Source organism: Macrobrachium nipponense, chromosome 7, assembly GCF_015104395.2.
Source record: "Macrobrachium nipponense isolate FS-2020 chromosome 7, ASM1510439v2, whole genome shotgun sequence".
In the NCBI taxonomy this organism is placed as follows: domain Eukaryota; kingdom Metazoa; phylum Arthropoda; class Malacostraca; order Decapoda; family Palaemonidae; genus Macrobrachium; species Macrobrachium nipponense.
In genome coordinates this window covers 24,624,158-24,649,423 of record NC_061109.1, presented here as the reverse complement: position 1 = coordinate 24,649,423, position 25,266 = coordinate 24,624,158, and the positions used below count along the sequence as shown (strand labels likewise).

Genomic DNA, 25,266 nt, shown 5'->3' with positions numbered 1-25,266 from the left:
CCTGCCACCGGTACCCAGGATGTCGATGGCTGAAGCTAAGCCTCCTGGGTTACCTGACTTGCCTGCCGTACCTACCACTACCGCTGTTCCTGCTGCTGGCCCAGCCGCTCTCGCCGCTCCTGCTGTTCCCACTCCTGCCCACGTCGTTCCTGTCCACGGTGCTGCTGCCCCAGACTCAGGTCCTTCCGGACAGGTGCAGCCGGCCGTGTTTCTTCTGCCGGTCGCTCCTTCTCTTTCGGGACAGGGCCCGTCTCTCCTTCCACAAGGAAGATCAGGCGTGGACCGAGAGTGGTACCTGATACACCAGGTACTTTCTCGCCTCGGGTTAGCGACGCTGCCGCTACGCCAGGTTCCGGCTCGGTCTCTCGTTCGCGAGAGGTTCCGAGTGTACGATCTCCCGCGGGAGACCGTACAGCCAAAGTTTTGGCGCCAGAGTTCGCTCGGCGCCAGGACCGTGGCACGGAGCAGAAGCTGGTGAGAGCCGCTCAGGTGACTCTCGCCAGGCCAGCGGCCGCTCTCGCAGCGACCAGCTGGTAACCCGGGTAGACGTGACTGTCCCTGACCAGCCACGTGCTGAGGCTGGGAAGAGGTCCCCACTCCCAATCGTTGCACACCAGCCTCGGCTGGTACCAGCGGTAGAGACGCACCGCGAGGACACGCACCGGTCTCACTGTGACATTGGTCTCTCCAGGTCTCCTGACCGCCACTCCCACAGGGACCGGGCAGATAGGGGGACCAGCGGCAGCTCCTCTGCACACGAGATCGGGGCCGCTGTTCTCGGTCCAGCTGTTTTTCCCAGGGAAACGGCTCGACTAGGCCTGCAAGTTGGCGATCGCCTGCAGCCCTCCAAGCCCGCGTCATGTCTTCCTCTCCCGTGCCTGCAACTTCCTCGGTTTGGCACTCCGGGAAAGACGGGAGGCACAGCGGGGTGATCGTGAGGGGCATGCCCTGCACGATCCCGTCATGACGCCGTAAGTACAGGTATGATCTTCGGACCGACCAGGACGTACGCGCAAGTGGCAGGAGGAATCCAGAGGGGTCTATCGCAGTTCCCCTCCTTAAGGGGGAGGTTCTCGGAATATGCTCTTGTTCGAGGGGCTTGATGGTCCTACTCTGCAAGATGCTGTGACTTCCGAGATCCAGAGGAACTGTACTGAGGTTATTGCGCTGATTCGTCAGCACAGCGACCTCGGGGAAACATCGCCGCTCCCACCAGCAGAGCCCGCGTCACGGCTCAAGTCGTTCTGGAGCCCAAAGAAGGGAACCCAGACTGACGGTGGGCTTGCCGCGATTGGAGCTTCTCGACTCGGTTCTGGGCCAGGTAGAGCTCTCGTCTCCGGACAAGATGGCTCGCTCAGGTCTAGCCGGTTGAACAAGCTAATTCCACCTCCTCTACTGCGACAGCGGCGTTTCTACAGAGTATTGCAGCGCTCCCCCCCCCCCTCGGTCCTCCTGAGAGGTTTCGACCTCGACGAGGAACTGGAATGAATGAGGACGGTATTAGCTCTCTCCTGTCAGGTGTCGATCAGCCCCACCCAGACAACATAGACAGTGGCGGCAGATCCTTACCTACAGTGCGAGTTCGTAACCCTCCTGGGGTGGGGGGGGGGGGGGGGGGGGGGGGGGGGGACGTTTTTCTGACAATACATTTTTCTAGACTCTGAGAGGACATCGCCGCAAGGTGATGGCTTCTCCTTCTCTTCTCCAGCTGCTAGTTCCGCTGGGAAGGCGAGCGAGTATCCAATTCCTTACCCATTCCCTCTCTCCTTACGGCTACGAGGGAAAGGGGAGGGACTCTACAGAGACTTCTCTGTAGTATCCCACGCTGGGGACTGCACTACCAAGAGGGGGACCTTCGGGTCCTATCTGACGTAAGCCCCGGTCGTTAAGGACGGATCCTTCCCCATCCCCGATTGCCTGAAGGTTGAAATTTTGGCAATTATCGTTATTTATATGAAAATATTTCAAAACTGATAAAAGCTACAACCATGGGTTGTTTCTAGTTGTATTCTCCATGAAATTGCGCACTTTTCCATGCATAAAACTTTATGTAACGGTTAATATAAAACTGTGCAAACATTACGACAATCGGATGAAAAAATGTCTGATTTTTTCGGAAAAAAGAAAATTTTTTCCATAAATTCACCATAAATCGAAATGTTGTGCTAGAGACTTTCAATTTGTTGCAAAATGAAGGTAAATGATTGAATATTACTAGAATATAAGAGGTTTTAGGCTTTACAATTACGGTTTTCTATCATTTCGGTAAAGTCAAACTTTACCGAAGGTTGAAACTTTGGCAATTATCGTTATTTATATAAAAATATTTCAAAACTGATAAAAGCTACAACCATGAGTTGTTTTTTGTTGTATTCTACATAAAATTGTGCACATTTCCGTATATAATACTCTATGTAATGGCTAATATAAAATGGTGCAAAAATTGTGTCAAAGGGACAAAACATTTCTGAGATGTGTCGCTGATGCTTTTTTAGTGCGAGAAGAAAGAAATTTGCGCTTACACGCCTGGGTAATGATTGTAAACAAAACAACAGCTGGATCCGTGAGCTCCAGCATCCCCCAAGGCGCGTGATTCAAAGTTTTCACCTAGTAGGCCTATAACTATTTTTCCGTGAATTTTTTAAAAAACTTTTTTGTCGGCGACATACCATATGTCGGTTTTGGCACCCGACAGACAATTTTCGTTGACGTTTAATACGTCCAATCAGTGTTAAAGGGTTAATAAACATATTATACATACATGTACCATAAAAATCTCTCATCTCAGTAAAGAGAGAGAGAGAGATTGGTGGGAGAATGAATGGGAGTGGTTAAATGGTGGTCGGAAGCATGTCTGTTGTGGCGCTCTGTAGGAAGTTCGGTGGAAGTCTGTTACGAAAGTCGTAAGGAGTGAGGAGTCTTGTGAAGTTAGTGTCGGTTTTGCAGCAGTTATCCTTTGGTGTTTAGTTGTTTTGGTGTTATTTGATAGTTGTGAAGTTGTTAGTGTGTGTGTCTGTCTGGTTGTGGTGAGGTTAAGGAGGTTGGTGGTGCATTTTCGGTGTCTGTGAGTGGTGGTTGGGTCAGTGTTGGTTTTGGCAGGTTGTTATGCTTCTGTAAGTCGTGTGGTTGTCGTGTTCTTTCATATAGAATATAACAAAAAAACAACTCATGGTTGTAGCTTTTATCAGTTTTGAAATATTTTCATATAAATCACGATAAGTGCCAAAATTTTAACCTTTGGTCACTTTGACTCAACTGAAATGGCCGAAAAACGCAAAAACGCAAATGTAAGCTAAAATTCATACATTCTAGTAATATTCAATCATTTACCTTTATTTTGCAACAAATTGGAAGTCTCTAGCACAATATTTCGATTTTTGGTGAATTTTTGAAAAAAACTTTTTCCTTACATCCTTCGGTCAACTTTAACTCGACCAAAATGGTCGAAAACTGCAATTGTTAGCTACAACACTTACAGTCTAATAATATTCAATAAATTACCTTCATTTTGCAACAAACGGTAAGTCTCTAGCACAATATTTCGAATTCATGCATCATATTGTGATATAATATTTTTCTCTTTGTTGCTTTTGATTGTTGTTTATCATTTGTTTATTTTACCAAAATCATCACATTTAGTGTACAATACAACAACAAAAATTAACTCAATAGCTTTAACCGTTTTGCTCACAGCGCAGCACAATTTGTATACAATTATGACATTTTTTTTCGCGCTGTCATATACAGTGGTACCTCGACATATGAAATTAATCCATTTTGAGGCGGCCTTCGTAACCTGAGCTTTTCATATCTTGAACTGCATTTTTACATGTAAATTGCCTAATTTGTTCCAAGCCCTACAAAAGCACCCCAGTAAATTTTATAATAAAGCTAAATTGACCAATAAACAATGAAATAACAACAATTTGGACCATTCAATACTTAACTTAATACGTACTACTAATATGTACCTGTAAATAAAGTGTATAAGTGTACATGGTGTACTAGAAATACTGTACATACATACGTATGTATGTAGTAAAATGTGGAACCTTACCTTTCGAGTGAGGCTATCTCCGAAAGTAGCGACAGAGGAGGAGGACAAAACGCAGAAAAATTTGTTAAGTAGTACGTACACTTAACTTAACGAAACACATTAAAAATGTCAGGAAACAAACTAAACTTTACGAAACACACAAACAGTTACACTTAACTTTCACTTTAAAAATTAATTAATTAAATTTTTTTTTTTTTTTTTTTTACAAAATTTCAATTTTTTCACTACCGAATGGATGCCAATCCATTTACAGAATTTATCAAACCACCCCCGAGAAGCCTTGAAGTCTGGGGTTGCAGTCGATGTCCCTTCTCCTCCGTCGTCTTCAGCCTGGGCAATCAATCGCCGAAAATAGCGCTGGCCTTCTGGCAGATTGCCGTCTCGGTTATCGTATCGCCAGCGATTTCTTTGTCCTCAATCCGTAGAAGAAGCAGCCTCTCCATCTCATCATGCACGTGGCTCCTCTTGTTGACAAAATAGTCATGCCTTCGGAAGGTGTAGCTGCTTTGATGGCTTCCTTCTGCTTAAGGATGGTGCCTATCATCAACGGATTTCGGCCCGTATTCCTTAGCGATCACACTCGACCGCATGCCAGCTTCATACTTTTTTATTATCTCCATTTTTGTCTGCATAGAAAGCATCCTCTTCTTTCCGTGAACTTCAGCAACTTTCTTGGGACCCATGACTATACTGTATGTAATTAAGCTATGTAGTATACTAATTAAGTTCTCACACAACACGATAAAGTAGTACAACGAAATCACTAACATGAATTTACGTTAACAAACTAAATCGTATAGTATGTGAACGAACGAATTCCGCGTGCGTACAATAACGCTGGTGTGAAGCAATGGCTGCCAGAAGAACGCCTTTACGTAGAGCACGATGGGAGAGATTCTGTCCAATAGGAGAGCAGGATCTTATGGCGGTGACTAGCATCAGGAACTAATGGGATGTGTGGGATGCTGCCACATACATCCATGCAAGAAATGGAATGAAGGGGTGACAAATTAAATCCATAGGTTCTTTAAAATCTTGTAATGAAGATAAACAGACATCAAGACGACAGCAGCGGGAAGCAGGTCCGCGCTTGTCACTACAATGACCACTGGACAGTGACTGACTATGCATATGGCGGAAATAAAGGCAGTGTTGACACATCTAATTACATTGTTGCCACGATGCATAACGAAATAGTGGTCTTACAATATGTGCAATGGGAAATATACATGGAAACATAAATATAATTCTTCTATAGAATAATACAAAGCAAATGTACAAATGTTCATAAACTGTACGTAATTAATATACAGCATAACATTAAATATCTATACACCTCCCTCCCCCTTTACGCTCGTAGCAGTGTCTCGAGCGAAACATTAATTCCTCTGAGCTAGTCGAGGTGAATGACGAGGGCATTGGTGGGTTCGAATGATGGCTCTCTTTCCTGGCCAGGGCAAGGGGACACAGGGACTAGGGGAGAGGTGTCATCACTCATATTAGCCACTGGGCGTAAATGTCTTCGGTTTCGAAACCATACACGACCACTTGGAAGGCGTATTTCATACTTTCTTGACATTCTGCAGCCCATCACGATGCCGACCTTGTCCATCGAAGCGTCGTTGCGTCCTGTATCCTAACTCGTTGGCCGAAGGTGAGCTTGGGTAGAGGTCGAGCATGAGAATTGTAAAGGCTCATGGCTTGGTCGGTTTGGGCAGCAGTACGACGGTCGTAATCTTCAGTCTTAGTTTGCCACTCCTCTGTGAATGATCTGGGGTGAGTCCGGAAAAACACAAGTGCGGAGAGGATGGCCATAGAGGATCTGCGCAGGGGAGCGTCCAGCAGGGTTCGGTGTATTCTGAAGCTCCAGCAGTCCTCTATCAAAGGCTTCACAATCTATGTTCCCGGATGGGGCAGTCGTGATGATAAGATGTTTTAACAGCTCTCACTGCAGCTTCTGCGTGTCCATTAGCCTGAGGGTAATGTGGAGAATTGATGATGATGATGAACTCCCCAGCGGTCGGCAAATTGCTTGAAGTCGTAGCTGGAAAATGGGGGTCCTCCATCAGTTCTAAGCGGAGTGGAACACCAACCTCGCGGAAGAAAACACAGAACATTCTTGTAACTCTGGCTGCAGTTGTGTCATGTCCACAGGGAACAACTACAGGCCAGCCTGAAAGTCTATCGGCAATAACAAGAAGGACCTTTCCCTGCTACGTGGAAGAAGTCAGCTGACACACTTTCGAAGGGCCAGGATGGATGGTCGTCACACATGTAAGGTCTTGTTGCTGACCTATGGAGCAAGCTGTTGGCAGGCCTCACAGCTTTCTACTTTACTCTTGATATCTGCATTGATACCAACCTGGCCAGAATACTGTCTGCATTGCACGACGTCGAGTAGCTTCAATCCCTCGATGGCTGTCGTGGAGTCGATCCAAGGTGCGTCTACGGAGGGCTGCAGCCGGGATGACGATCCGGGGTCCATACAATACTAACTCTCCATCCGCGTAAAGGTTGTCCCGCAGCTTCCAACTATGGGAGGGCGGAAGCGTGGAGATCATAGCGGTTGGTAGGAAAACCGTTGGAGACGTAGTGAACGAGACGACTGTAATCTTGATCCTGGGATGCGGCCGTGCGGAATTCTTGTGGAGACTTGTCTTCTTCGATGATGGGTCTGTTGCCTGGTCGTCAGTGGAAGTGGCGGTGCTGGCAACGATACGCCGACATGTGCAGTCGAAGTGGTGCACTCCTCTTCATCTTCAGGTGTGGGGCGACTGGTTGGGGAGCGAGACAGGGCGTCTGGTATGCAAAGTTGTTTCCCTGCACGCCATACTGCAGTGAAGATGTAGGGGGGCCACTTTCATCTTGAGGCGCGTGAAGGCGTGGATTCTCAATAGCATCTAAAGTGTAGTGATTGAGAATTGGTATCAAGGGGCGATGGTCAGTCATTAAGGTGAAATGTTGAAGTCCAGACAAGTATAGGCGGCACTTAGCTATAGCCCAAGTGACTGCAAGTAACTCCAGCTCTATGGTGGCGTAGCGAGTCTCTGTATCCGTAAGGAAACGAGAGCCACACTGAACGAGACGCATCTGACCTCGGCCATTATCTTGAAGTAGGGCATAGCCGAGACCGTATAGGCGTGAGGCATCTGTTTGTAGAACCACAGGCGAGGCAGGATTGAAGGGTGCCAGGACAGGTGGTGAAGTCAGAGCTGTCTTGACTTTCTTAAATGCTCGCTCAATGGTCGGGCGTCCAGACGAATGAGCGTTTGGGGCTCATAAGTGGACGTAGGGCTGTGCTGCTGCTGCGATGTCTGGAGTGAAGTCAGCAAGTTGGATTGACGAGACCCATAAACGACCTGACGTCTGTGACATTGGACGGTGTCGGGAAGTCGCGTATAGCTGATACCTTGTCGGGGTCTGCTGCAATACCATCGGATGATAAGACATAACCGCAAAAGTTAACTTTAGGGGCGGCTACAGTAAATTTCTCCTTGTTGAGGGTGATGCCATATTGACGGCATCTGGTCCGCATTTGGTGCACGTGTTGTAGGTGGGAAGGGAGATCCTCATCGGAAAGGAGGATGTCATCTACAACCTTCACAACAGGTTGGGAACAACCCTTGTAGTGCCATATCTCCACGGAGGCAGTATGCATCACCTGTTGCTGAAAATCCCATCGGGCCACGACAGTGCTGGAATCTTCCATACGGAGTTATAAAATGTAGTCAGGTGGCGGTCCTCTTCTGCCAACTCCATTTGCATAGCCATGCAGGGCATCCGCTGTGGTGAAGTACTTCGCAGTAGGAGAGATGTTGCGGACGGCAATCATGGGGCGTAGGTGAAGGGTGTGTAGGGCGGGCTACCTGAGAATTTAGTGGGTGGGGTGATCAACAGTGATGCGCACACCTTTGTCCTTGGGTACCAAGACCATAGGATGGCACCATTCAGAGGGTTCGTCGCCTGCTGGTGTGATGATTCCTTTGTTGCACCAAGGAGTCAAGTTCTTCTTTCACTTGATCTCTGAGAGCGAACGGAATGGGCCTGGGTGTATGCACAGCGAATGGTGTAGCACCAGGTTTCAGGTGAATCCTCATTGGAGGGCCTGCCATTTTCTTTAGTGGCTGGGTTTGTAGATCCTTCTTAGATATGAGGACGTCGCTGAAGTGCCGAAGAAAATAGTCCTTAATAGCTGCGGGTGACGTCATGGTAGAGGCAGGAAACTGAGCGCATCTGTTGACATGTGTTACCTTGAGGATGGGCTTCGGGAATTCCAGTGACACTATGGCGAGAGCTCGGCAATGTTCACTGGAGAGGAGGGGAGTCAGGATATCCTCATGAACATGTATGGTTGCTGAGCAAGATTTGTTGCCAAGACGAAGTGTTGCCTGGAAGCATCCTACAGCCGGTGTCATGGGGGATCCATCTGCTGTCACGACATCTGTCATGGGTGGAGGTTCAAGCCTTGTCCGAGGTATGCGGAGTGCATCCAAATGTATGGTGCCAATCACTGTGATGTCTGCTCCTGTATCAGGGATTAGTCTGGAGATGTGATGATATATCGCCAAAAAATGACAGAGAGACAGTGACTGGTGTGGGGGACTCGCTACCCACCCAAGTTATCACCCACGAAACGGCAGCTGGGATTTGACTTATTAGGAGGAGGTGAAGCTTTATTCCCAGTCTGACTTTTCTTGGTAGACCTGCACATCTTCTCAAAATGTCCCTGTTTCTGGCAGGTCTTGCACTGAGTTTCCTTAGCAGGGCATTTCTGAGTGCGGGTCCAATGACCCGTGCGTCCGCAGTTATTGCACGATGCACTCGTGGCTTGGCATTGTCCGGAATCGTGCTTGCGAGAGCAATATTGACAAGGGTCACTCTTAGGAGACTGGTGAGAACGTTGGTCAGGAGATCGATGAGAAGTCCTCTTCTGTAGACGCTGGTTCTTCTTGTAAGTAGATACTGCGTTGACCTGCTAGGGGAAGATGCAATGGCTGATGCAGTCGTCACGTGTAGATTTGTAGGAGCGGCAGCATGTCAACGAACTCTGCGAGGGTAGATGAGGGTTGGAGGGGGATAAGGCATTGTATTAACTCTTCGTCTCTCACACCCATCAAAATTATTCCATCTGCAATTGCCGTTCGGTGCAGGAGGTGGGGTTGCCAGTGCATAAGTCCACTTTCATCAGCGAGATCCTTGAGGCGTGCGTAGTATTGTCCGCAACAAACGATTCCTCCACAACCTGTTTGCAATGACAATAATTCCCTGCGTCGTAAGGCTTCGTTTCTGAGGCTGCGAAAGTGCTTTTGCAGTGTATCCAACACCTCTGTAAGGGAAAAGTGATGTGTTGGGAGGGATGCCCAGTGTATGCGTAAGCAGGCGCTGGACGTCTAGGGAGATGCAAGTTCTCAGGTGAATCAGGTGGGAAGTTTGATGTAACCTATCAAGTCCAACTAATGCCGCATAATCCTCAAAACGGAGTCTCCATTGGCGAAACGCTTGGTACGTTGCATCTTGTTGCAGGAGAGGTGGGGGATGGACCGTAGGCTTGCTGGAAATTGTAGGTGTATGCTCTGAGAAGCCAGGGTGGGGGAACAGGTGCAAAAGGAGGTGCAATCATGGGGTTAGTTGCTGGGGTTGCGATGCCGCAATCTGTCCTGATAGCAAGGAGAAAAGAGACATGAACCGCTGTTGTCTTCCTGTCTTGATTGCTCCATCTGTAGTCTGAAGTTCTGCTCCTCTTGTCGTCGTCGGTCTTGCTCTTGCATGCTGGAAGTCTGCAGAAAGTGTATAAGATGAAGTATGTCATTATTCTGGTCTCCTGTCCTATTGGGAGTCAGGGGAGGAGGGAGAGTGGTGCTGGTATCTTCATCAGCAGTGGGGAGGTCTATAGGTACCTCATCTCTCATCAGACCCTGCGTTTGAATCTCGGCCTGATCCGCTGTCTGCTCCTCTGTCTCATCCGCTGTCTGATCCATTAAATCAATTAGCTTTTCCTCTTGCTGAGCCATATCGTGTTCGGTGTCGTAAGAGAGTTTGAGAGCTGTAGAATGTCAGAAAATATCCAAGTCGCTGTATGTAAGCGAAAGAAAGCACTTTGGATATTTAAAAATTACAATGTTTGTCAGTGCGCTTGTGAAATAAGCGGCAGTCGGGTGGGGTGAGTGAGTGTGTGTTGCGAGCTAGCGACCAGAGGGGAGGCGGGAGGGGTGAGAGTGCCTCTGGGGAGCGCCTCGGGCCTCAGTCACCATCGATGCATGACGAGGGGAGGATGTATGGTGGGGGCTCCCGAGAAAACAGGCGCTAGAGTTCAAATGTCCTGAAGAAAGCTTTGCAAGGACACTTTAATATAATGCAACACAACACTGTACACTGTCACTCTAACCTGCACTGCACAAACACTGTATCACTCTTGGAGAGACTGTATCATTCTTGGAGACACTGTAGTAAACTGTCGTTGATATCTTGAGTCACTGTAAGGAATCCAAAGTGCGAGACGAGAAAGTAGCGGCAATGGCGGTCGTCTTCTTGGAGACAATACGTGCGGTTACTCACTGCGCCATGTGTGGGATGCTGCCACATACATCCATGCAAGAAATGGAATGAAGGGGTGACAAATTAAATCCATAGGTTCTTTAAAATCTTGTGATAAAGATAAACAGACATCAAGACGACAGCAGGCGGGAAGCAGGTCCGCGCTTGTCACTACTGCAATGACCACTGGACAGTGACTGACTATGCATATGGCGGGAAATAAAGGCAGTGTTGACACATCTAATTACATTGTTGCCACGATGCATAACGAAATAGTGGTCTTACAATATGTGCAATGGGAAATATACATGGAAACATAAATATAATTCTTCTATAGAATAATACAAAGCAAATGTACAAAATGTTCATAAACTGTACGTAATTAATATACAGCATAACATTAAATATCTATACATGGGAGAGCGGGAGGATGGTGGCGAGTCTACTCAGTTAGTCGGCGCTCGAGTTTTAAAATTGTTATCTGTGTTGGTTCGGGTTGGGCGAATCTTGGGACTTCACAGCAACAACCTTTCGTATCCTGAACTATTTTCGTATGTAGAGCCAAAAAATCTTCGTATTTGCTTTTTTAACTCTAATTTTTTGTAAGTTGAGCCTTTCGTATGTTGAGGTACCACTGTATTCCAATATTTATATATGACAAATGATTTTTTTTTCATTTCTGATGGTTGCATACTAAACTTCAGGCAGTGACAAAAAAAAAAGGAGCCAAAAATGAACTCTTAATCTTGAAAACTAAGCGTGCTGTGATTTAGAAAAAAAAAAAAAATTCCGCTTCGGCGCTCACACTCCTGAACCCGCCGGCATACAGGAGACACTTTCGGAAATACCGGCTCAGCATTCAAGGGTTAATATTAATATTTTTAAATATTAACAATAATAATAATAATAATAATAATATATCTGTAGTGACAAAATGATTCATATAAAGAATTCTTTGACTCATCTTTCTTTTTAACTCTACAGAAGCTCAAAGTCCAGAGCTGTCAAATACATCAAGTAATGTGACAGGGGAAGTGTTGCTGATTAGTGATCAATGATTTTTACGTAGTTTCTCTCTCTCTCTCTCTCTCTCTCTCTCTCTCTCTCTCTCTCTCTCTCTCTCTCTCTCTCTCTCTTTGTACTTATGGAATCTTTAAACACTCCTATATTTTTACCAACCATTTATTTTTTTTTAAGGGTAATGTATTAAGCTAACCTAACTTTTAAATGGAATTACAGTGACTTTAATTTCATTTAAAAGTTAACCTAACCTTTAAATGGAATTACAGTGACTTTAATTTCATTTAAAAGTTATCTTAATAGTACTTATATAAACAAATGCCCTCTTCTAAAACAGTCACATAACTAAGCGTTGCATTAATGCAGATAAAAAGCGCTGTTTGTCCATGAAAAGGAATTTCAGAATAAAGAATTTCTGAAAAGTGGTTAGAAGACTATAAAATAGATGGTCAGTTGAACGGAGAAAAGAAGAGAGAAATACATTGTATGTATGTAATCTTCACACACATTCCTGTATTTTTACCAACCATTTATTTCTTTTTTCAAGGGTAATGTATTAATCACAAAAATATTATTTTTATTCACCTTGTCCTAATGTTGTAATATACTATGAGGATATAACAACCTGTAGGTTGCCTGCTTGTCAAAAGCATTATTTATTATTTTTTCCAGTTGTTTACCATATTTTTCATACATAAAATATTGATGTGGATAAGCATTATATTATATATATATATATAGATATATATATATATATATATATATATATATATAGATATATATATATATATATATATATATATATATATATATTAAGCATTTTAAGTTTCAGTTGAAATTTATATCTTATATAGAGAATATTTGTTTGCCCTATTGATTATTTCAAGTGTTTACTTTGATTCTCACTTTCATCTTATTTCAGAGATGAATTCGATGTGGTTTTTTTCGCTCGGTGAAGTCAATAGATCACCTATTATCAATATTGAACACAAAGTAGGTCTTGTTGAGTCCTGGTGTGTGAAGCATGTTTATGCTTATGCTTATACGAAGATTTTGGATGCCAAACAGACAAAAAGACGGGAAGGTGAGAGTGCTAAGTTCATTATTTTTATTATTATTTCCTGCCAAGAGCTTATGGTTTGGCTTGTTTATTTCCCCTTTTCTATTGAGAACCAGGATTGCATAATTTAATGTATGACACTTACCTGGCAGGTATATATATAGCTATATTCTCTGTCAAACTGGCAGAAATTTTCAAAACTCGCGGCAAACGCTATTTACGTAGTAGTTCAGGTGACCACCACCCCGTTTCCCGTGCGCTGGCGCTCGGGAAACCTTCCGTTTTCGTCAGATTTTCTCTGCCAGCCGAACCGTCAACATTGTTGGTGGTTCCCTGCTTGATTTTCGAACTCGTTGCCGACTTTTCTCTGATTTTGGACGGATTGTTTGGTATTGTACTCGGAACGTTGGCTTGGCATTCGCTTGATTATTCTTGGATATGTCTGATTCAGGTAGTATGTTTAGAGTTTGTGTGAGAGAAGGGTGTAAGGTGAGGTTGCCGAAGGCTTCGGTGGACCCTCACACAGTTTGCAAGAAATGTAGAGTGTTGTGTGCAAACTTGGGAGAATAGATGCATAGAATGAGAAATTTGACAGAGAAGGAGTGGAAGATCCTACAAAGTATGTAGACAGGTTGGAGAAAGATCGTGCGAGGAGATCTGTATCTCGAAGTGAAAGGTCTAATGCTTCTAGTAAAAGGAGTGAATCTGTTTCTTCTCCAGCTCCTTCTAACGTAGAACTTGTAGAACCTTCCCCCCAGGTTTCTCCTGCGCCCGCTGCTGTATCGGAGGAGGCGAGCCAAGGATTCACAATATGTTAAAAGTGTTCACTGCCCTTGCTTCTATGGGCGACCAAATACAGCGGTTAACCGACAAAGTGAGGTGGTTTTGATGTGAGTGGAGAGTGTAGTGGAGGGGGCGTCTGATTGTCTCTCTCGTGCTCCTAGACCTAGACCTCTGTCAAGCTCCCAGACCCAAGGGAAGGGAAGGCAGGCATGTCGACAGTCGAAGGGAGGCGAGAGGGGTTTTGTCACGGTCAGTCGTCCCTTCAGGCAGTCCTGTTGTTACATCCCAGGCTGCTGCAGTATGTACGCCATAGAAAAGGCGCTACTGGGAAGTTTTGCGTCCCCTCAAGAGGACCTTCAGGACATCCTTGGCTCAAGAGAGACATTCCCACGTTCGTGAAGGATGGAGTAGTCCGGAGATATTGTCTTCGAGTGATGAGGACGCAGTTCCTGTTAAAAGGAAGAAGATCTTTCGTTCGAGGGAGGACGCAGGACGTTCTTTGGGAGCCGTTATTTCTGCACGTGAATCGCCTCCTTCTGCTTGGCCTCCTTCTCCTCTTCACTCTCTTTCGGGTAGAGTTCAAGATCGCTCTCCTTGCCGTTCTAGCCCTGCTCGACTCTCTCCTCCGTCGCACTCGATTCGTCAGGAAGAGAATACTAGAGACTTTTTAAGAGACATGCAGGCTAAGTTAGCAGTTCTCATCAATTCTTGGGAGACTCCCATTCAACCTGCCTGTAGACGTTAAGAATGATTCCCTACCCGTTGAAGTCCCCTCCAAGAGGACGCATGACAAGAGTTTACCTCTCTCGTTCGGCTTTGGCCGGGGAGACAGGACGCAGCGGTTTATCGAGGATGGACGATCGTGCGGCTGTTCAGGACGCAAGAAGAAGCTTGTCTCGTTGGACGCAGGACGCAGGCGGCAGGACGTTGACCCGTCCTCCGCTCGCCAAGACCGCGATAGTGTTCTACAGGACGATGATTTCCAGGACATTTCTTCAGCAGAAGAGGTCGTGGAGGAGTTTGCTGAAGACAAGAGTATGGATCCTTCTTCGGATTATAAGATCCTGACTTCCTGTCTTCTTTCGCTTTTTGAAGGGGAGTTTCAACCTTCTGCTCCTTTGTCTCCCCTTTCGCAGTTTTCGAAGACAAAAACCCCCAAGAAGTTCTCATTCCTTAAGATGACTTTCTATTTCGGCGAAGAAAGCGCTTCAACGTGTGAATGCGTGGTTGAAGGAGAAGAAGGAAGCAGGGAAGTCTTCTTTCACTTTCCCTCCAGCCAAGTTAGCCTCGAAGTCGGGAGTGTGGTACGCCACGGGGGAAAGTCTTGGCCTGGGAGTGCCTGCCTCTCCCAGGGAGACTTTTTCCAGTATTGTGGATAGTCATGCAGACAAGCGTTACACTCTTCCAAGATCTGGTGGACTTCGTCAGAGTTCGATCACCTTTTAAAGAGAATATTTCGGATGTTCAAGGTTTTCAACTTCCTCGATTGGTCGTTGGGGGCCTTGGCGCGCACGTTGGAAAGTGAGGATTCGTCGGAGTTGGAGGTGCCAAAGAGTATTATGTCCTGCATGGATAAAGCTCTTAGAGATGGGGCTAATGAGCTTGCCTCTCTGTTTACAGCAGGAGTTCTTAAGAAGAGATCGCTACTGTGTTCTTTTGCAGCCAAGGGGGTGTCGAACTCTCAAAAGTGGGAGTTAATGTTTTCGCCTCTGTCTAACCAGCTGTTTCCATCGGAGATTATTAGAGATATAGCTCTGGCTCTATCTCAGAAGGCAACACAGGATCTTCTAACGTCCTCAGTGAGGAAGTTCTTGCCTTCCAAACTGGTTAAGAAGGCACCGAAGGAGTCGAGAACTGCTCAACAGCCCTTTTGAGGTAGGACTTTTGCTCGCCCCTCCTTTAGAGGGAAGAGATTACCTGCTAAAAGGGGATCAAAGACCTCTACTAAGCAATGAGAATCAAGTCCTCCAGACGTCAGTTGGAGCCAGACTCCAGGAGTTTTGGGAAGTCTGGCAAAGCAAGAATGCAGATCCCTGGGCCATCAGTGTAGCTCGAGAAGGTTCACAAAAAATCCCCTTCTTGAGGAAGCCTCCTCTTTCGACATCTCCGAAAGCCCTAGGGGCGTGTTACAACGATTTAGTAAGGAAAAGGCTCTGTGGGACCAAGTCATTTCCATGCTAGAGAAAGGAGCGATAGAACCTGTTCTGGACAAAAAATCTCCGGGGTTTTACAATCAGCTGTTCTTGGTTGCGAAATCCTCGGGAGGTTGGAGACCAGTACTGGACGTAAGTCAACTAAACTTGTTCGTGGAGAAGACCAAGTTTACCATGGAAACAAACGAGTCCGTACTGGCAGCGGTGCGTTCAGGGGACTGGATGGTGACCCTGGATCTACAAGACGCATACTTCCATATTCCAATTCATCCAAGTTGCAGGAAGTACCTAAGGTTTGTGATCCAGAACAGGGTCTTTCAATTCAGGGCCCTTTCTTTGCTTCGGTCTTTGTTCAGCTCCCCAAGTGTTTCACGAAAATGATGTCCAACGTGGCGAAATGGTTGCACTTGCTAGGGATCAGAGTTTCGTTTTACTTAGACGACTGGCTGATAAGATCCCAGTCAAGACGACAATGTCTGGAGGACCTAAGACAGACCTTAGATTTGGCAAACGAATTGGGTCTGATAGTGAACCTAGAGAAGTCTCAGATAGAGGTAGTTTATTTGGGGATTCTGATCTCGTCAGTGACTTTTCGGGTTTTTTCCATCCCCGACAGGCAAGCCCTATGCCTTCGGAAGGTGCAAGACTTCCTAGAGAAAGACCGATGCTCGGCAAGAGAGTGGATGAGCTTCCTGGGCAGGGAGGCTTCATATGAGACCGTTACAGTTTTTCCTGAAAGAAGTCTGGCCAAGAAGATCGCAACCGGATTCCTTCCAGTTTCAAATTCCCTCCAGAATCAAAAGGGAATTGAGTTGGTGGCTAACTCCAGGGAAGTTGGCAGAGGGTATGTCTCTCCAGCAGAAGAACCCAGACCTAACATTGTTCTCCGACGCCTCGGACGCAGGTGGGGAGCGACGCTGGGGCCTCAAGAAGTGTCAGGTCTTTGGAGCAAAGAGGAAGCGACCTGGCACATAAACAGGAAGGAACTAATGGCAATTTTCTTGGCCTTGAAGTCGTTCAGGGAGTTGGTACACAACAAGACAGTGCAGATCAACTCTGACAACACACAGCTCTGGCATACTCCGCAAGCAAGGAGGGACGCATTCCTTTCTCCTGTACAGTCTGGCGAAAGAAGTTCTTCTTTGGGCGGAGGAGGAGAATGTTTCTCTGCTCACCAGGTTCATTCAAGGGGAGAAGAATGTGAGAGCGGACCTGTTGAGCAGGGAAGGACAACTTCTTCTGACAGAGTGGACATTACATCTAGAAGTATGCCAGAGTCTGTGGGCTTTGTGGGGCCAGCCAGTAGTGGATCTTTTTGCTACAGCCAAAACAAAAAAGATTACCGAAGTACTGTTCACCAGTTCCAGACCTTCAAGCAGTGGCAGTGGATACCTTCCTGTTGGATTGGACAGGTCTGGACGCGTATGCCTTTCCTCCGTTCAAGGTGTTAGGAAAGGTGATGAAGAAGTTCAGAGAGAGCCACGGAACAAGGCTAACTCTGATAGCTCCATATTGGCCGGCCCAAAGTTGGTTCACAGAGGTACTGGAATGGACAGTGGGATACACCAAGAACACTGCCCCTCAGAGTAGATTTACTCAAACAACCCCACTTCGACAGGTTTCACAAGAATACCCTCGCTCTAGGTCTGACTGCGTTCAGACTATCGAAAGTCTTGTCAGAGCGAGGGGATACTCTAGAGAGGTGGCCAGTGCAGTGGCTAGAGCTAGAAGAACCTCTACAATCACGGTGTACCAGTCGAAGTGGGAGACCTTCCGGAAGTGGTGTAAGAAGAGGAAGGTGTCGTCATCCAGTACCTCTGTGACCCAGATTGCAGACTTCCTCCTTTATTTGATTTAAGAAGGAAGTAGGGTGTCGATCTCGACGATTAAGGTTATAGGAGTACGCTAGCCTCTGTGTTCAGACACAGAGGTCTAGATATTTCCAATAGTCTAGATCTTAGGGATCGTGTAAGATCTTTTGAAACCAGGAAGCAACCTCAATGCAGACCCCCTTCCTGGAATCTAGATGTCGTTTTGAAATATCTAGGTTCGAGTAAGTTTGAACCTTTAGACAAGGCCTCTTTGAGAGATGTCTCAAAGAAGACCATATTTTTAGTCGCCTTGGCCACGGCTAAAAGGATTAGTGAGCTTCAGGCGATAAATAAGGAAGTTGGATGGAAGCATAATAAGGCAGTTTGTACTTTCCAGGAAGGCTTCTTGGCCAAGAACGAGAACCCTTCTAATCCTTGGCCAAGATCCTTTGATATTCTGGGTCTGTCTGATCTTGTGGGTCATGAACAGGAGAGAGTTCTCTGCCCAGTGAGAGCTTTACGCTTTTATGTGGAAAGAACAAGATGCATCAGAGGGATATCTGGTTCTCCTGTGTGTCGTGTCAGTCAAAGACCCTAGTAGGCCCATGACTAAAAATGCTTTGGCCTTCTTTATGAGAGAAGTTATTAAAGAAGCACATAGCTTTGTCAAGAACAGAACTTCGGAGTGCTTAAGGTTAAGGCTCACGAAGTCAGGGCTGGTAGCTACGTCCTTGGCATTTAAGGAGAACTTAGCCCTCAAAGAAATTATTGAGACAACGTTTTGGAGAACGAATTCAGTATTCGCCTCTCATTATCTGAGAGATATAAAGACAACTTTTGACAATTGTCAGACTCTGGGTCCATACGTGTCCTCTGGTACAGTATTGGGCAAAGGAGTTTCCACCCCATGACTTACTAATATGCTAGGGAACTTTTAATCAGGTGATGGTGTTTTTTGGTCGTTTGAGAAGCCATATTCCCTTTTCAGTCTTGTTTGTTTTGTTTTTTGTGATGTATGTGTGTAGTTCAGGTGAATTAACAATTCCTAGCATGATGCCTGTGGTATGAGAGGGCTGTGGGTTTCCTGTCAACACATTGGTCATGTCCAGTTGTCAGACCCTGTATTAGCTTCTTCAACAAACAGGCCACGTCCTAGTTGAGAGCTCCTAAGGTTTAAGCAGGCTCAGAGGCAGGACCTATGAAGTCAGCTACCTTAGCAGGTAAGGAACCAAGGGTGATATAATAATTTTTAATTATTTGAACTCTAACAATGTTGCTGTCTTTGACCCACCTCCAAATGTGTCAATCAGCTATATATATACCTGCCAGGTAAGTGTCATACATTAAAATGAAGTTTTTATGATAAAACAAAGTTTAATGTATACTTACCTGGCAGGTATATATAATTAAATTCCCACCCTCCCCTCAGGAGACAGGGTTCAGAGAAAATCTGACGAAAATGGGAATGGTTCCGAGCGCCAGCGCCACGGGAACGGGGTGGTGGTCACCTGAACTACTACGTAAATAGCGTTTGCCGCGAGTTTTGAAAATTTCTGCCAGTTTGACAGAGAATATAGCTATATATATACCTGCCAGGTAAGTATACATTAAACTTTGTTTTATCATAAAAACTTCATTTTTTGTGAAGTTTACAAAAATTTGACTTAAGTTGAGCTTGACTAGATGAAAGAGAAGAAAATGCAAGTTTTGAAAAGGCTTTTTTTGGGGGAATGGATATAGGATTGCTCAGCCGTGTCACCAAAGTTTCAGATTTAAGAACCAAAATCTTTTGCACCCATACTTTATTTTTGAAGATGATGATGTTGGGTCATCTAAAGGTTCATTTGGTTGGAATTTATGTGATGAAAAAAATGGAGGTTCATCTGAGTCTACATTTTATGGTAGTCACAGTTCTTAGATGAAACCAATATCATTATTATAGAATTGCCAACTAGATTTTCACATATCCACTCAAATATTATATGTAAAAGACTTTTGAATTGGAATTTCATTTGTTAACCCTGGTGCAAAAAAAACTTGTAACAAGCAGAGATGAATAATGAAATAGAAAGATATCTGATAATGGTTAGTTAATTCTGGGAAAAAGTGATAAAGCATCTAACAATCAAAGATTGTTATGATTTGTTTTTGTTAGTGTTTACAGAATAATTTTATATGCAGCCCACAATATGATCTTCAAAGCAATCTTTTTGTTAAACACACTTGACAGAAGACTGCTACCTCACTACATTCATGCCACCTGGATTCTTGGATGTTCATTAAACACCTGCTTCACTTTTTATGTATCAGGGCTGATAAAAGCTGAGCAGAATTCCCAGATTGTTTTCCTTTGTGGTGATTAATAAATTTATATTCAGTTGTTTCACCAATTTTCACCTCATTTTTCCCCCTCAAGTGGTCATTATTTTGGATTTCTGCTCCTTTATAGAAGGTAATGTTGCTGGAGTCTGTCTGTGAGTCAGTGGCTTCTAGTTTTCAATCACTGTACCTCTTTTAATTACGCTGTTAATGCTGTTACAACAACACTTTTTATATAGCAATTGAGATCATTTCAGTGCTTTGTTAAGAATCTTTTGGGAGCCATTTGGTAAACTGAGTTAGCTTAAGTCCATTAAACTGAAGCACTACAGTAAAATTTCTTAGAAGCTAATGTCTTGTCACACATTTTTTTTCTGCAGTAAGTGTTTTATTTCTTGTGACCTCAGACTTTTGGCCTGTAAGTTGTAGACATTTCTTTAACCATACTTCTCAGTGTTCCAGAAGTGTCAAATAGTTCTCATAATATTTCTCATAATATTTCAGAAGTCTGAACTGTTATCTGTTTTCAAAACTTACATTATATACAGTGGACCCACCCCCAGTATTCACGTTCTCCGGATTCGGGGACTCATACATTCGCGGATTTCTCTCGGAAAGTTTCCCGCCTTATTCGCGGAAAAATTCGCAACATTCGTGGTATTTTTCTATGAGAAATATCCACAAATTCCTGTTTTTTTTAATCATTTTCGTCATAAAATGCACTTTTTGTGATAAAACTATTAAAAAAACCAAGTACGAAAATTTTTAGAGGGTTTTCTTGAGTTTTAACTAACAAAATAGGCTGTTTTTAGCATTCTTATAGGGGTTCCAAACATTCGCGGGTTCTAACTATTCACGGGGGGGTCTGGTACACATCCCCCGCAAATACGGGGGGACCACTGTACATGCATATCATACGACTTATGAAGACATAATTTTGAAGCTGATTTTAATGGGGCTCATCATACACAAGTTATGAAATTAGCATATGTAATATTCACATATCAGTGAGGCAGTCCCTGGTTATCAGTGGGGGTTCCGTTCCAGCAGGTTGATGATAAGCAAAAATTGCACATAACCAACAATCGGTGATTTTTGGCGCTTATTGGTGACAATAACAGGTTAATAGCACCTCTCTTAGGTAGGTATTGGCGCTGATAAACTGGAAATCAGAATATTTCAGCGCAGATAACCGAGGACTGCCTATATTGTATTGTAAAATACAACACAGATATGCATCTTTCCAATGGATTTTTTAAAAAGTTATGTTTTACTTCACTGTATTGAAATGATATCGTATGTATTTTCATATTACTATTTTACTATAAAATACAAACATGGTGATCAACATTTTGGTTTGGAAATCAGCAGAGGGTGATTATGAAGTAAGTTTAGTTTACTATGTTTAACTCAATTCAGAGCGATTATCTTGCTTTTAGTTCAAAAAATGAATCTCAGATAAGTACTCTATTTATATGGGACAAGGTTATTTTAACATTATACAAAGTGTTTTCAAGTCGAAATATGACTACAAACTTAGTTATTTTTTTGTTAGTAGATGGCACCAGGGGCCTGTTTATTGTGTAAAAGTTATTTTTCTGTTTTATTAGATGGTGCCACTGGCATGCTTTATTGCATAAAAAAATCAAACAGTCTATTCATTGTTTTCACTTGATTTCATCATAATACAAAAATTTACATATTAATAAACATTACCTTAATATAATTTATCTAGCCCTAAATCCCCAAAAACCGCACCAAAATTTACCACATTGGCAACCCTGTTACCTCCTATTCTGTCCGCCAGTTGGCAACACTGTCGTTGACAGATACGAAAAACCTTCCCTCAAATCAGTTGTTAACGAGCGCCCGTGTTGTTTACATCACGGCCGCTCTTTATAATTTCCGTTAAACATTTTTGTGCCTTTAAGCTTTCATTATTTGTTAAATGAGACTTTATATGAATTACCACTCGCGCATTACATCACGAAATAGTGAATTAACTTTGATTTCTGTAGTGGTTCTTATCTTAAAATTACGAACTTTTGCGCGACCCGGAACTACTGACCTGTCCAATTCTACAATGGATTACCAAGAAATTACGATGCTTCCTTCTGCCAGCAACATCAGGAACTGCCCGGTTTGTGGGACAAGGATGAGTAGCAGGGAGTATGAACCACATGACATTTGTAGCTCTTGTCGTGGACAGTTTGTGACTTGACTTCTCGTTGTGACGTATGTAAGCCCTGGTCTGACGAGGATATGACTGCTTATATGAAACGCCAAACAATCTTGCAGCGTAAAAGATCGGTTAGGAGAAAAAGAAAATCGATTGCTAGAACTGTATCTAACGAAATTCTTTAACTTGGGCGCTCATGATTCTGGCTCTTCGGTTTCGGTATCGTACGACTCCGACTCCGAATTAATTGATGCTTTGCCCCCTGTACAACCGGTAATTAGTGAAGTTATTTCTGATGTAGATTTGAAGATTTTGGCAATGGAAACTACCTGGAAACAGAATTTTAAGAAATTACAGCTTAGTCTAGATAGAGATATTCTGCTAAGTTAACAATCTGTCAGAGAATTTTCAAGAAGCCTTTACTAGAATGTCTAACACACTTTTAGATTCATTTTCAGCTCCTCGTCAGGTACCTGTCGACAACACCATGGGTAACGGTGCGACAGATACCCCGGCTTCTGAACCCCGTCGTGGCGAAGGCCTAGGGGGATCCGGTCCGGGCAGGTGCCTAACGAATCTTTACCCAACGTGTCCCCCTGTTAGTCCCGTAACAGTGCCAAAGGGCGCTTATTTAGGAGAAAGGAGGGATATTAGTGTCAGACCTAAGATAGCTAGTCGTCAGGATTTTACTTCAGAGGAAGTTTCTAAGTTAGGATCTGACGATGATGATGACGCGGATTCGTGTGATATTGAGGTTTCCTCGAATGGATGTCATGATAGAATTCAAAGAAACTTTTTTGATTGAATTTTGAGTTTTCCCTTCCTCGGCGAGGTCTAAAGAGCAGAAGCAGCCTCCGCCTCGTTGTATTACAGAAGGGATTTTTCTTGACGGTCCTTCCCGGTCACGGGAATTTTTACGTTTTCCCTTTGCCAGAGGTTCGCGAGAGTGAGGGCGGACGTTGCCGCTAAACTTTAAACTTTCGAAGGTGATCGGGGAAGGGAAGAGGAAGCCTTCCTTCTTCCTTCTACGACACCGGAGAGGAGTTTACCAGGTGGCGGATGATTCTTCATTCTCTCGACCCCCCAAGCCAAATCCTGATTTTGTCCGACTTTCAAGTCAACCCTTGCCTTCTAAGGCTTCGGTCTCTGTCTCAATTGAAGATTTTATTGCTATGGAGGCTGTTATGAGTCCTTACAAGAAGCTCAATCCTTCAATATGTGGGTCCTCGGAGGGCTTTTAATGTATATCAAGGACTCCGGGTTTGTTCCTCCTAATGCTCCTCTTTTTGAGAAATTCTGCTCATCCATTTCAATCGCTTCTGTACATCAGAACGAGCTTGCTGCTTCAATGCAGGCCTTTCTTGTTTCTCTAAGGCGTAACTGTATTTGTTGCAGTTACCCTCCTCTGTATCGGAGATTCAGAGAACCGTCGTTGTCTCTTCTCCTTTTGGCGATTTTCTTTTCGATATTTCTGTGCTTTCTGAGGTTTTTGAAGGAACATCAAGGTGATGCCTCTTCCCAAGCTCACTGGGCCTTATCAAGAGCTTTTTCCTCTGGTCTTCCTCCCGTTCCTTCAAGGAGTAAGCGTAAGTTTAGGACCAGATCTGTACCTTCTGCTCCAGCCACAACAACCTCCTTCTGGTCTCTTTTTTCCAGAGTACATCTCAGCTTGCTGGTGCCTGCTTCTTCATCCTCTGGTGCTCACCCTTTGAACGCGGGAGAGGTTCTTGGCGTGGCTCTAAGGGCAGAGAAAGAGCTCAACCTCCAGAGGACCTTCTTCTTCTTCTTCTTCTTCTTCCTTGTCTCTACGTAAGAATTTTCGGAAGTAGGAGTCATCACCTCGCCTGGAGACCGCAGTAGGAGCTTGTCTCTCCCGCCATTGGTCAGCTTGCAGGGAGAGGGCGGTGGATGCTTGGGTGGTGGAGGTCCTGAAGGAAGGTACGAGATCCCTTTTGTTTCCAGACCTCCACTTTCCAATCGTCCTCAATCGGAGTTCAGCAGTTATTCCCCTCACTCAATCAGGGGTCAAGCCTTGGAGAAGGAGCTTTCGGCCCTCTTGGAGAAGGATGCCATAGAGCGAGCTCCTCCTTCTCCCGGGTTTTTTACTCTCGGATGTTTGTAGTTCTAAAGGCCTCGGGTGCCTGGCGCCCCATCATAGATCTTTCGGTTTTGAACAAGTTCATTCTAAAGTCCAAGTTCAGGATGGAGGACGGTCCAGACTGTTCTTTCATCCGTCAGGAGGGGGGACTGGATGAGTTTCCATCGATCTGCAGGATGCTTATCTGCAAATCCCCATCCATCCAGAAGCAGACCTTACCTTCGGTTTTTCATGGACTCGGGAGTTTTCCAGTTCAAGACCCTTTGTTTCGGCCTCACCACTGCTCCACGGGTCTTTTCTCGGGTGATTGGCTCCTGTTTCAGCTATTCTGCATCAGTTAACGTAAGGATGCTTCGGTATCTGGACGATTGGCTAGTCCAGGCCAAATCTCTAGAGAAATGTCTCCGGTCGAGGGAGATAGTTCTGTCTCTTTGTGTCGAGTTGGGCATTCGTGTCAACTTCGACAAGTCCAATCTAATCCCTTGCCAGATCATGACTTATCTGGGGATGTTTGAATTCCCAGATTTTGAGGGTTTCTCCCAGCTCAGAAACGGATAGACAAGCTTCTGAGTCTGATCGAAGAATTTTGTCCTCCGTAACGCAGCCAGTTTCTCTTTGGAGGTCTCTCCTGGGCCATTTGTCATCCCTCATCCAACTGGTTCCCGAGGTCTCTCAGAATGAGGTACCCTTCAGTCGACTACTTCGCCAGTCATGGGATTTCGTGTCCGAGACACGATAGTCGCCTCTTCTCCACAATGTCAGAAGGATCTCCGTTGGTGGATGCAAGTTCACCGCCTCAAGTCAGGGACATCTCTTCTTTCGGTTCCTCCGGACCTAATGTTTTGTCAGACGCCTCGGATCAAGGTTGGTTGGGGCGCACACCTGGGCCCCGAAGCCGCTTCGGGCCTTTGGTTAGAGGAGGAGAGGAGCATGTCAATAAATTGGAGGGAACTGAGGGCAGTGTACCTAGGCCTTCTTTCATTTCAGGAACAACTGTTGGAGTCGGTTGTCGCGATCTTTGTCGACAACACCACAGCAGTCTCGTACTTGAGAAACCAAGGCGGCACACAGTCGGATCTTCTCACTCAAGAAGCCCGATCAATCCTGTGGTGGCAGAAGACCAGGGGGATTACGTTGTTCCCTCAATTTATCCTGGGCCATCACAACGTCTTAGCAGACGCCTGTTGTCGAGACCGAACGAAGTTCAAGGGTCGGAGTGGACACTTTGCCAGGAAGTCTTCAACAGCCTCAG

At 45.0% G+C, this 25,266-nt stretch overlaps 1 protein-coding gene across 1 annotated transcript in view; it reads left to right on the top strand.

The window, feature by feature from the left end:
- Positions 1-25,266, top strand: part of LOC135217131 (protein prenyltransferase alpha subunit repeat-containing protein 1-like) — a 46,644-nt gene that overhangs the window by 8,978 nt on the left and 12,400 nt on the right. The window contains 2 exon segments of the mRNA XM_064252838.1: positions 12,534-12,552; positions 12,554-12,695. Of these exon segments, the coding sequence (XP_064108908.1) occupies positions 12,534-12,552; positions 12,554-12,695 (161 nt within the window).